A 12,742-nucleotide genomic window follows, 5' to 3' on the forward strand; every position below is an offset into this window, starting at 1 on the left:
GATCTGCAAGAAAGGTGGCAGTGAGAGTGTCCATCAGGGTAAATTGCCAGGGTTTTTTTCAAAGGCATGTGGAGTCTCCAACCTCCCAAACAGTCAGAAGTTGATGAGATTAGTCGCTGATAAACCAGTCCAATGTGGAATTTAACATTTCTTTGAGCAAAGCTTGGGTTGAGAGGTGTCCAGGGATCCCCTCCAGCTTCAGTTGTTCCAAAATTCTAAATTTGCTCTTGTCATTGTCATTCCTCATCCATGAGGAATACTAAAAAAAATAGAGGGTTGGGGAAAGGGCTTTAAAACCTAACCCCGAGCACTCAGAAGGAGACACGGAGGCTGTAAGGGCTCAGTTTTCTTTGTTTTAAACAGGATCTGGACACACATCACAAAACCGCTTATTATTATTTTTTAAACAAGAAACAAGATATGGTACTGGAGTGCTGAAAAAAGAAATCAGAGCACAAAACAGGGAAGTCTGGTTACTGCAGGAAGAATAGCAGAAGAAAATGTAATCAAATTGATCCAAACTGTGAAAACATTAATAACTGTGTGTTCAAAATTCACTGAGTGGTAGGTGCAGAAGGAGCCTGGGGAAAGCCACCTTACAGGCAGGACCACAATGCTTGTTATTGACACTAGATGTCAGCAAGAGAATGCCGATGGCTGCCCGCTTGCTGGTTATGTTTCTGGAGAGAAGACGCAAGGGATGCTTTGCCTCACTAACCAAAGGGATGCGGGCGCTATTGCTTTGAGGCCAGTTACAAGAGAACCCCTCTCTTCCCTGCTGTGGATTTTGCAGTGTGCAGCCTTGCAAATCTCACCAGTCGAGTTGCAGAAATATTTCTCTGTCAATGAAGTATTTACAAGAAAATGTTTTGGTTTTTTTTTTGTGTGTGTGTGGTTTTCTTTTTTTTTTTTTTTTAATATCCTTCACAGGCTTCTTAAATCTGTGCGTGTTTGCCAGGCTATTTGTGCTCCCTGAGAGAGGTGTATTCAGCCTATGCACATCTGCATGTGGCATTAGTGAATCTCTATATAGGGCAAGATGCTTTCCAGATGGCTTTCCCCTAATATTTAGGGGATGAGTGGGCTTTTTAAGTGCAGTTAGTCCAGTCTCACCTCGTGGCTTACGTGCTGCTGTTTGCCCGGGGAAGTTTGCCACTTGGCACTCGCACATCTAGTGCTCAGACCTTTCTTTCACAGCTGCATCCACGTGGGAGAGGTGGAGAAGTGACTTCGGGGATGCAGGACCATGAGCCGTGAAGGAGATGGGAGGGATAGATCTGTGCTGCCCGAGGGGCCCCTTCGGTGCGGAGGCTGGCGCGGCCAGGTTGGATGCTTGTCTGACATTTCCCGGTGTTGCTCGTGGACTGGGTGATGAGAAGTGAAGAGTTCAAGCTGCGTTTCTCCCGTTACGGTGCGCTGTGAAGTGGAAATGCCTCCCCTCTGGCACTTCAGGATGTCAGGTGGCAGCTCGCTGCCCTGGGGTTTCAATGCTAGGTCATGTTGTGTCTGGCCTGCTTAAGATTAGGCATTTCACGTGGGAGTCCCCAACTGGTCCATCTAGCTTACTCATGTGATCAGATCTGTAGGGCAAGGCTCTGCAGGTAGGAAATGTGACTTTCCCATTTAGCAGGCAGTTTTCTAAGACACGAGGAACTGCTGGTCTCAGCAGGATCCATCCATAAGGCTGCCCCACGGGGTCTGCCTTAGGAAGGAGTGTTGAGTGGGGTTGTAGCAAGGTTTTGGTTTGTTCATCGATAAGAGCTGGGCACAGTAAGGACTGAAACGTGCTCAATCCAGAGCACACGGAATAGGAACACAAGCCTAGACTCTTTTATGAACATTGTTGTCTATGGCAAGCTGCTGAAAAAATCAAATCAGAACAGAGCTAATATTTGAGTTTCACCATTAAAGCTTAAGAAAATTAAGAAAATCAAATGAAGTTAACAAAACCACACTCCCTTCAAGGAAAACCAAAACCAAAACAAAAAAACCCAAACCAACCTACAAGTCTTTAAAGGTCCGCTAAATAGATAACTGGCTTAGTCCCAGGAGTTTTCCCCTTCTCTTGTTCTTGCTTTGTTACTCATGTTGCAGCGCTGTGGATGAGTGCAAATATAGCTGTGGATTCTGTTCAGCTCAGGTTAAATTTGCAGATTATATGGTTAATGTCTGTGGGGTTGAACTGGGCTCCTATGAAAGATGGGAAGGCTGGTAGGCAGGTTGAGGCAGGTGAGAAAATAACTGAATATTCCTACTATGTGATGTTAGGGTGGGTACTATATATAAATTTTGCAGTAAGCCAGTACCTGAGATTGCATGTTTGACATTGCAGGGAGGGCAAAGAAGGCGCCCTTAAAAAGAAGTTGAATTGATGAGAAGATCCACCAGGGTAAAAGCTGAGTCTGATTTTCCTGGTTGCATCAGCATTCTTGGAATAACAGGCCTGGCTTTAGGGCTTTGATGTAACAGCTCTTGGGATCTTTGCTAGCAAGTCCTGGACCTACCGTTGGCCAGACTACATGGGTAAAAGTGAATGTTTAGGGAAGAGGATTTAGATTAAAGGCTAGAAATTAAATGAGGCTGGTTTAAAAGATATAGAGACTGCATACAGGACAAGAAGAGAGAGAGGGAAGAGTTTTGGTTGCAGCAGTCCAGATGTACCAAGGAGATGTACTGAGCTAGGGCCAAGGGGAACTATAGCCAGGGAAATGGGGTGATTTGCATAAGTAAATGCAGAAGATATGAAAAGGACATGCTGTGGCCATTGAAACCTGAGTAGAAGTAAAGTCCTCTGATGTTTATTGTGGAAATCAAACCAAAGGATCCAAATGGCCCCTTCTGTCCTTCAAATCCAGAAATGAAATTAAGAAAGAGGAAAAAAGCAAAAAAAAAAGCATATTGATTACATGGCAGGAATGTTCTGACAGTGAGATCTATCAGGCGGTGGAATAGATGCTTGCAAAGTCACCTCTTGGGACTTCTGAAACTCGGCTGTGTGAAATGAATGTCTCCCAGGGAGCAATTCTTCATAGGCAGAGGTTGGACTTGATGACCTTATCAGATCGCTTTTTTCCTTGCCTTTTTCTTTTCTTTCTTTTTTTTTAACCTTTGTCTTCCCTGCTAAGCACATGTTAATGTTGTGCTCTGCGGTCTGTTTTGTGAGCGGTGGATAACTGGGGATGCGAGTTCAGTCTCCTGACTCCTCCGGCAGTAGTTCAGTCGATCTGCAGCTGCCCTTGGAGCTCCTGTAGGTTTTGGCCTCATCACATGTCCGACAGTTCTTATTAAACAGTGACCTAGAACAAAGTCCTTGTGCTGAGCATCCCAGGATCCTGGCTTAAGCTGGAGTTTCCTTCAAAGACAGGGTTGGGGCAGTTGGTCTCTAACCCATTACCAACATGCAGAGGTTTGGCTGCCGTTGTGTCTGATGGCAGAGAAACCATAATAGGACGAATGCATTCATCTCAGTGATGGGATTGTATTACATGTGATTAGAGGTTTTATCTTTATAGGGTACATAAAGCATAAAGAAGCTTCATTCTGGAGTTCAAACACCAACCAATTAAGCAGGGAGAAGTATTGTGTCTCAGAATGGACAAACTATCCTTTCAGGACATACTAAGCATGTTGCAATCTTTAGTTGATATTTTTTGTAACTGTTGTGGTAGGAGATAACAGCAGCTGTAATACCAAAGGATATTTGCATTTGATGGTCAGAGGAAGGGGGGTGAACAGCGAAGACTTCCTCCTAACTAAAAAAAGTATTAAATCCTCTGGGAGCAGGAGAATAGGAGGACCTCAGAGATCCCCAAGGAAGGAAAGAGAAATGGACATCTCCTCAAAGACTGGTATCTTCATCAGATGGACAGGAGCTGGAGGGTGTGGAGATGAGGTTCCTCTTTCCTTCCATCTGAGAGGGAGAAAGCAGTTCTAGGTTTCATTCTGAGCTGTATAGATTAAGCAGGGTTTTCTTGGGTTTTGCGTCCACCGATCTCTTTACAACCTTTTGTAACCATGTTCTTTAGCTTAGGTTTTATAAATTAATACCTTCTTTTGCCTGGTTCAATTTAAAAATTATTTCAGCAGTTGACAAGATGCAAGGCCTCGTGTTCCTACAGGCATGATAACATTGAGATAAAGGCACTGGAGCACACCAGAAATGCCCGATTTCCACATAACATTTCAGGGGTATCCAAAGGGTGATAGGCTGTTCTTCTGCTGAGTTCTAAGGACTGTGCAGGAAGTATTTTCTGGTGACCTACATTAGCCAGGAAAGTTCTTCAACAGCAGCAAGGTTTTGAGGAAAACATTCACATCCTGAGATTCTGTGGGTAATTTTTAACATTCATCCTAAAATAGGGTTAAGCTGTTTTTCCACCTAGGAAAACTCTGACATGTTCTTTTCAAGACCACAAAAGAAAACCAAAGACTCTTTTGATTAGCTCAGCAACCTGTTGGTTTTTCTTAAACTGCGGAATGTGAATTTAGTCTTTCTTTGACCACCCACTTTCAGAGGGTGATCAAACACTGCAACAGGTTTCCTAGGGAAGTGGTCGATGCCCCATACCTATCAGTGTTTAAGAGGCATTTGGACAATGCCCTTAATAATATGCTTTAACTTTTGGTCAGTCCTGAAGCGGCCAGGTGGTTGGACTAGATGATTGTGGTAGGTCCCTTCCAACTGAAAATATTCCATTCCATGTGCTAATATTGCTCTAGTTGGTTGTTCATCTAAGGTACTTGCACAGTCTCCGTTACCACATCTGAGCTTATCACAACCTTTCGTGTCACTACAATAGAATAGTAATGCAGAAGGAGCTGTTATACTCTATTACAAAAGGGGAACAAATTCTTCCGTCCACAGGAAAGTCATGTGTTTGTGGAGGAATGGCAGTGCCATTGCTGCTTGGATGTCCTTCATCTTTGCTAGTTTTGAGAAGTTTTTGGCCTCTCACTAGATTAAAAAAAAAAAGCATATATTCCATCTCTTTTGGAGAAATTCTTGTAATGAATTGGTTCTTCTGCAGGTTTTTGCAAAGGCACATTCTTGGTAGAATCATAGAATCATTTAGGTTGGAAAAGACGTTTAAAATCAAGTCCAACCATTAACCCAGCACTGCCAAGTCCACCACTAAACCATGTCCCGAAGCACCACATCTACACATCTTTTAAATACCTCCAGGGATGGGGACTTCACCACTTCCCTGGGCAGCCTGCTCCAATGCTTGACAATGCTTGGTAGTATTTCGACCTCTTGGATGGTATTCATTTGCCAAAACACAGTATCTAATGCCACTTAAAATGCCCTTAAAATGGCAGCCAGGCCTCCAGGAAGACACAAGGCTTCTGTGGGAACTATAGGACAACTCAGGTGGCTCTAGACATAATTTCTGGTCAATAAAAGCAAAATATAGGCAATGTGCCATCATTCCTTTAGGTTTCTCGCTCTGTCCATTGTCTCTCTCATGTTTATATGTAGATCTTTAAGGCAGGGACTGTGTCTGGCTGTGTCTGAATGGATGCTGAACGAAAGAATTGTCACTGGATTTGGGAAAGAAAGAGATTTAGCATATTGCAAAATGTGTGAAGAGGTGGATAACTTTTTTCTTACTCTAAATCCAGAGAAGAAAAATACAGAAAAATTGTGAATTCCCTCTATCTGAAGTTCAGAGAAGATGAAATTCTAGGTTTTAATATTTAAATATTTAATATTTAATATTTAATATTTCCAAAAATACCTTAAACATTAAACAGTTATAAACTTTTCCAAAATACTCCATATGAAATAATCATGTTTAGCAAAAAGCACCCAATCCTTTAACACAGGAAACTTAGCATTTTCATATTTTTACCATTTCAAAAACCATTTTCAAAATTGCTTAGGAGCTGACATTCATTGACAATGACACCTTCCCAGCAAACAAGATACCTTTTAAACAAACCGGAGTTTAAAAAAGCAAACACCCCCCCACACACCCCCCTTTCTTGATAAATTCCCATTGATTGCACTTCTGATACTTGAGGAACACTCATGGATTCTACAGTGCAAAGCGTAATACTGTCCACAGAGTTTTTCAGGAGTTCATTACAACAGTTTGATTAGCTCAGGATTAATGAAACTTCTCCAAAAGTCTTTACATGCTTAGGGTTTTGAGAGAAAGTTTTGATCTCTGCAATGGTTTAATTCTTAAAGGACTCACTTTTTTTAATTATTAAAACCAAACATTTCAACTGATTGGCACTTCAGTGACAGTTCACAAGTTTTGGGGTTTTTTTTTAGCATTTTTGTCTGGGTTTAGAATAAGAAAACTGAATTTCTGTTCTCATCACTTGTTCCTTAAACAAACCTCAAAGCAAAGCAGCTACTCCCATTACACTTCCTACTACATCCGCAGAGTCAAACTTGGACCAAGTCTCCAGCCACACTCAGGTACAAAGCAAGGTGAACTGGGAGATCCCAGTTCACACAAGTTCCCCAGAAGTCCTCCAAGATGTGGCAATGTTTTCAATAAAGCTGTTTCCGGGTTTCAAAGCTGTGATAGACCTTAAGTTGTCACATCTCCCTGGTAAAAGATTTGCACCTTACACCTGAGCTGTAAACCATGTTGCATCTTCCCCAGAAAAAATGTCCATGCTCTTATTTAATCACTTATGTCACCTCCTCCTGGATGGGGTCATTTAATCCCAAAGACCATCCTGATGCTCCACGCACAAAGGAGATTATATGCTTGCTCACACAAAGCAAAAGAGGCTGAAGGAGTTGCATGGATACCTACTCATGCTCAAAAAAGATGCACCAAAAGGGAGGTTGGGACATGCACATCAAGAATTCACAGTGACAAATGTTAGTTGCTAAAATCTGCTTAATGTTAGCGGTGTGTAGGCTGCTATGGCAGCCCATGTCATGCCTATTTCCCCCTTCCTGTCTTTGCAGCATCTTTGGCCATTCTCTGTGGCCTGACACATTCTTCTGCTGACTGCCGAGAAGACAGAGCCACCTTCATTGAATGTGATGTCCAAGTCACGGTGGGTTTCTATCGCCAGAGAAGATCTGTGTCTTACCTGTACGTCTGTGAGGACAACCCACCTCAGTGGCACTGGAGGGACATCAACCCACCCTGGAGGCATTTCACTGGACTCTTTACCAGGTCAGTGCTGCGTCTCTCCAACTGTTGAGTGGGCCCATCCATGAGCAACACACCCCAGAAGGTATTCCACCTTTTGCAGAATTGCTTCCTGCTAAATGATAGACTGAAGGAGTAAATTTCTAATTCTTAGGTTGATGCCAACAGAGCAATTTAGCCTTGAGACCACTAGAGAGCTCCGCTGGGTTGTGAAATTCATTCCTTGTGTCTATCAAAGCATCTTTAGTCCCCCCTCCTTCCCTCCCATCTTTTCAAAGTGTTTGAGAGACATCAGAAAATCCATCTCGTAAACAGACTGCTTTGCTCCTTCTTAGGTTTTAATATTTATCTTCTGATCCAAAGCAACATCTGGTGGATGCCAATGGGGAAAAAGATTAGGCATTATGAAAAGCAGAAGTCTTTTTTTTTTCCCTCTTTTTTTTTTCCCCTCCTTCCCCCCCCCCCCCTCCTAGCAGTTTCATGAGTAAAAAGTTGCAGAGAAAATTCAGCAGGCTGTGCAATGTTACCCAGCATGGGTGCTCAGGGCACTTACTCAGGCTTTGCAAGTCCAAGGCCAAGTTGCTCAGGAATATGAATTGGTACTGTTTCGTTTAATGGAGCAATGGGGATTTATACCTGCAGGGCATTTAATCCTAGGAGTAAGAGGGATGTTTGAATTAGAGGAATAAATAGATGAGCAAAACTTTCCAAAAGACATTAAACAAATAGAGAACTAGAATATGGCTGCAATGCACTGCCCATGATTTGCTGTACGTGGTGAACCCATTCCTGGCTGGTGCATGATGCTACAACCCAGGCATTTGAATGGAGTTGCAGAGATTTGGTCCTCATCCTTATCTGGTCCTTATGTCACAGCTGGTGTTGTGGGTCACCAGAGGGAGTTCTGGATGCCCTGTGTTAAGGGAAGAAAACCAGCTGGCATTTACTGAGCAAAGACAGCAAGACACAAGTCGCACAATTTTTTTAAACTTGTTTTTAAAAAAAAGAGAAAACACAAACCCAAACATTTAAAGAAAAAAAAAGGTTTACACAGTTACACCGTCTGCCTGTCTGTCATTTCTTCCCCACCAGCTTCTGAGCTCTGATTAATTTGAGCTGGGTTTCATAAGGGGTGGATATCTTAAGAATTAAGAAATTCTTGCCAGTTTTGAGAAAATCTGTGTCAGGCAGAAAGAAAATAGTTTCCTGTTGAGGGAGAGGAAGGCAGAGTTCTGCCCTAACCTATTGTGTGCCAGCAAACTGCAGGCCAGACAGCAGATGCATGCAGCTGGCCAACTGGCATGGCCACAGTACGTCGTGCATCGGTAACGGCCCATAACATCCTAGAAGATGGGGAGCGGAGTTTTGTTGGGGGAGACAAGAGTAGGGAGAAGAGAGACAATAGAGAGGGAACAAAAGTAATCCTGAAATTTATCGGTTTTGAATTTATCAGTTCTATTGCTCCCAGAATGATTTCTTTCAAAACAAGAAACTGCCGGAGCCTTGCCTTGTCTAACTGAGGGCCACCAAAATGCTCCGAGGGCTGGAACACGCTCCTCTGAGGACAAGCTGGGAGAGTTGGGGGTGTTCAACCTGGAGAAGAGAAGGCCCTGGGGAGACCTTTACTTGACAATCTTAAAGGTCTTTTCCAACCTTAATGATCCTGACCTTAGTGCAGCTGCCAGGGCTTAAAGAGGGCTCATAAGAAAGATGGGGACAGACTGTTCAGCAGGGCCTGTAGCGACAGGACAAGGGGTAACGGTTTTAAACTAAAAGAGGGGAGATTTCAACTAGATAGAAGGAAGAGATTTTTTTACAATGAGAGTGGTGAAACCCTGGCCCAGGTTGCCCAGAGAGGTGGTAGATGCCCCATCCCTGGGAACATTCAAGCTTTGCTTTCCTGTTAGTCACATCAGTGTAGCTCCAAACCAGGTAACCTACAAACTTGAGAGGAACAGGGTATCCCAATACCTGTCCCCGTTTTTGGTTTTTTTTGCTTCCCATTCCCTGGGTATCAAAATTGTGCTCAGCTCTTTACTGGTAAAAATGCATCTGCAATGAGTCTATTCCTATCATGGTTTTTCTTCTTGCTCCTTGTCTTAGTTTGGGCTGCTGCAATTCTGCTACCGTAGCTGCTCCATCCCAGTCTCAGCAGGATAAGCCCAGTCTCTGTGCCTGGGCTTGTCCTGGGGATGGAAAAGTCACGCAGTCCACGTGCTGACTGCTTCCTGATTGTTTTTCACCGTGTTTTTGTCCAATTTAATCGTGAATGTCCCAGAGAAAGGTTGTTTTATTCCCTCAGGGAATGCTGCCAGGGACATATTTCTGAATCAAATCAACTTTTTCTTACCTATTATTTTCCCATTTTTCCGACTTCTTCTTTGTTATTGTCATTAACTTTCCCCCCTATTGTGCTCATGCTTGTCTAGTAGTTAGAAATTAAAACTTGGGCTGCTGAGGAACTTTCCAGAGTACTGATGTTTTTTTCTGGTGAATTTATTTTTAAACCGGGCCTTGCTGAAGGGGAGCAGGAACAAAGAAGATTGTTTGATTTCAGATGAGTTTCCTGATCTGAAAAATCTAAAGAGAAGCAGAGGAAGAGAGAGTTTAAAGTAATCCAAATTACCTATGTCAGAGCTTCTGAAAACATTTTTTCAAATTTCAGTTCAGAAAAATGTTTGATTTCAAAGTATTAATGGAATTTGTAGCAAAGTGTTAGAAAATTAAAATGTTCAAACTCAAAAAGAACTATTTTGGGAATTCCTGGAATAATACACATTGACTGCTGTACTTAATAATAGTAACTAATAATAACAATAATAAAAAATCTATGGATTTGAGTTCTGTGCAAATGTTTACGACTTAAGACATTTTGTCCCAGGATGGGGCTAAAACTACTGAAATAATTAATGGCTTAACTGCACATTAAATCTCTCCTTTCTTACTAATCTTACAGTGGTTTGAATAAAGCTTGTCCTAACCTAATCTGTACTATAGCCTATACTTTAAGAACACATAATGGTAAAAGCATATTCCTTAGAAGAGGTGCAAGTCTTGCCATTAACAACACTGGCACCAAGACACATCCCTGAATTCCCTTTAATAAGTCACCCCTTCTTTTCTTACATTTCCTTTAAACACTGCAATTTGTTAGCCGTTTTCCAGCATCAAGGTTTCGGGATGAAGTTACTAGAGGTCAGGGAGGAATTGGCTCTTTGCCTACAAGCAAAGCTTGGTAATGTTTTGTAAGAAGACATGAAACAACCACTCAGAGCTCCTTGTGTTGACCTCTTTCCTGGCAAATCGGGCCCATCCCTGCATCTAGCCAACAACAACTCCCTTCTGCCTTTAAAACGGTTGATTATTTAAAAGATGCAGCTTTTTACTGTAGCATTAAAAAGTAGTACTATGCAGTCTTGAGAGAGAGCCCAGTCCATTGAATTATTGTACAGGACAAGAGCAGTTCTCAAAGTGTTGCTATCAAAAGCGAGTGTAGTTCCCTACGGCTGGCTTTTGATTATTGATACAGCAGAGGGAAAGGTTCATTTAAATATAGAAATAAAAATTCACTGTTAAAAAGGTTCAGCTACTTGCACAAAGGGCTTTTTTTTTTTTTTGGTAGTTTCTAATGTGGCTGCTGCTTTTAACACTTTAACCCTGAAAAAGGGCGACAAAACAAATACCCCCTAAATGCACCGTCAGAGCAGCTCTTGCTTTGTCAGTGAGCTGCCACATCCAGCATGGTTTGAAAACTTCAGGTTCATCAAATCATCTTGATCATCACGCTCCCAAGAAAGCTCTGAGTATTGGCTTTCCAGTTGGGATGGTTTTGGTAGAAATTATACTCCTAACTTTGGCACTTGAGAAAATCCTGTTAAATGGGGCTTTCAGGAACCTGAAGACCTCTGAAAATCCTGGTCCTACCTATCTGATCCTCTGTTTTGTGCACTCTGCCCTTTCTTAGCGCTTCAGAAAAGTGGTATAATTTCTGAGCTATGTTGCTGTTGCTACAACGTCATCTCCTTTCTGCTCTCCTTCCTAAAGTTGCAGGTGTGTATTTGATGGTGGGGTGGGGAGAGAAGGACGAAGGAGCAACGGCTGGGGAAGGAATGAGAAGTGACATTGGATTATCCTGGCATGATCCAAAGCCTGTAGAAATAAATTGGGAAGTTTTCCCCTCATTTGGAGGGTTGTTGGATCTTATAGCTCCCCGTAACGAAACGCTACCAAAGTTAGCAGCTGTCAGCACCAAGACCAAGGAAAAAAATATTTCTTCCCCACCACCTTTTCTGTTACTTCTTCCCCCTGTGCAAGGGGAGGCTTTAGAGCAAATGTCTGTTAGTGTAACTGGCACATATATCGAATCTGCTTAGTCTGGGCTGTTAAGTAAGTTTAATTAATTTACTAAGTTAATGTTCCAACGCTAGCAACAAAGCATCATTGCAATCAGCTGGGTAGCAGGAATTGGAACCCCCAAATGAGCTCATTTTTTCACAGTTGGAATTAGGGACCAGTTAGCCAGTTGTGTGGTTTTTCCAATTTCTCCACTTGCCCTAGGGGAGTTGCAAGTTATTCATTCCCTATTGCTAAGTGTGAGTAAGATGGGGAGGGGGGATACACGAACAAACCTTACTCCATGTAGGAGTCCATCTTTGATCCTAACACTGCTGATTTCCTAGCTGTTGTCTGCGCTTATCTTCCTGCCTTGGTCCTAGAATGGCATTTGGTACTATTTGCAATAGTTTGGGGAAGCAGAAAAGCATCACTGAGAGATATTTACTGCATGTATTTTCGTCCTAAGTGTGTGCAGATAAAGGGGGGAAAAACAAATAAACAATAAAAGAATGGAAACAAAATTACAGAAATTTGCAAAGTTTGACAAATGGTGGCCAGGAGTTGCCACAAGCTAATGGCTCGCAATGATTAATAAGAGTAAAAATAATTGCATTTCATTAAGATTGATGACACCCCATTTAACCTCCCTTCTCGTTTCAGCCCTAAAGTGGAAAGAGATGAAGTTCTCATCTATAATAGCTCCTGTAACATTACCATGGAAACTGAGGCAGAGATGGAGTGTGAGGGAGCTAATCAGCCAATTACCGCCAAGATTACTGAGATATGGAAAAACTGGGGCCAGAACACTCAGGTATAATCAAATCTTTTTTACAGACTGATTCAAACAGCTTAAAATTAAATTTGTAATATTGTGTACATTTAAAGGGGGCAAAAAAAAAAACAATTTAGGCTGAGCAGCAGCAATATATAATATTAAATGCTTTCCAACTTTGAATAGCATTTCTAATGCAGTGCAGCTGAATTAACAGTTAACTATGGTTAATCATGTATTTTATGAGACATAAATGAGCTTTACGTTATTTTCTGGGCAGTTTTAACACTTTCCTTTTTTATATAAAGGAGAATTCTGTTCTAGAATTGTTATTTTCTGTTACTTAGGCAGAAATCTTAGCCATGAGATACAGAGTTTCAGCTCTCTGGCAGAGATTTAGCATTCAGCATTCGTGCAGCTCTGGTTATATTTGGGGGTTTGTTGCTCTTTAGTATCTGAAGTAAAATGGGAGAGTCTTCCCAGTGCTATGTGTGGGTATAGCGAGAAGAAA

The 12,742-nt window shown here is 42.1% G+C and overlaps 1 protein-coding gene across 1 annotated transcript in view; it reads left to right on the forward strand.

Annotated features, from left to right (window-relative positions):
• The window catches only part of PKHD1 (PKHD1 ciliary IPT domain containing fibrocystin/polyductin), a gene marked incomplete at both ends in the record, with an annotated part of 271,978 nt that overhangs the window by 50,043 nt on the left and 209,193 nt on the right, over positions 1-12,742 (forward strand). The window contains 2 exons of the mRNA XM_081997989.1: positions 6,935-7,148; positions 12,120-12,270. Coding sequence (XP_081854115.1) covers positions 6,935-7,148; positions 12,120-12,270 — 365 coding nt within the window. The remainder of the gene's footprint in view (positions 1-6,934; positions 7,149-12,119; positions 12,271-12,742) is intronic.

The sequence above is a fragment of the Phaethon aethereus genome, assembly GCF_964289735.1.
Source record: "Phaethon aethereus genome assembly, chromosome: 3".
Classification (NCBI taxonomy): domain Eukaryota; kingdom Metazoa; phylum Chordata; class Aves; order Phaethontiformes; family Phaethontidae; genus Phaethon; species Phaethon aethereus.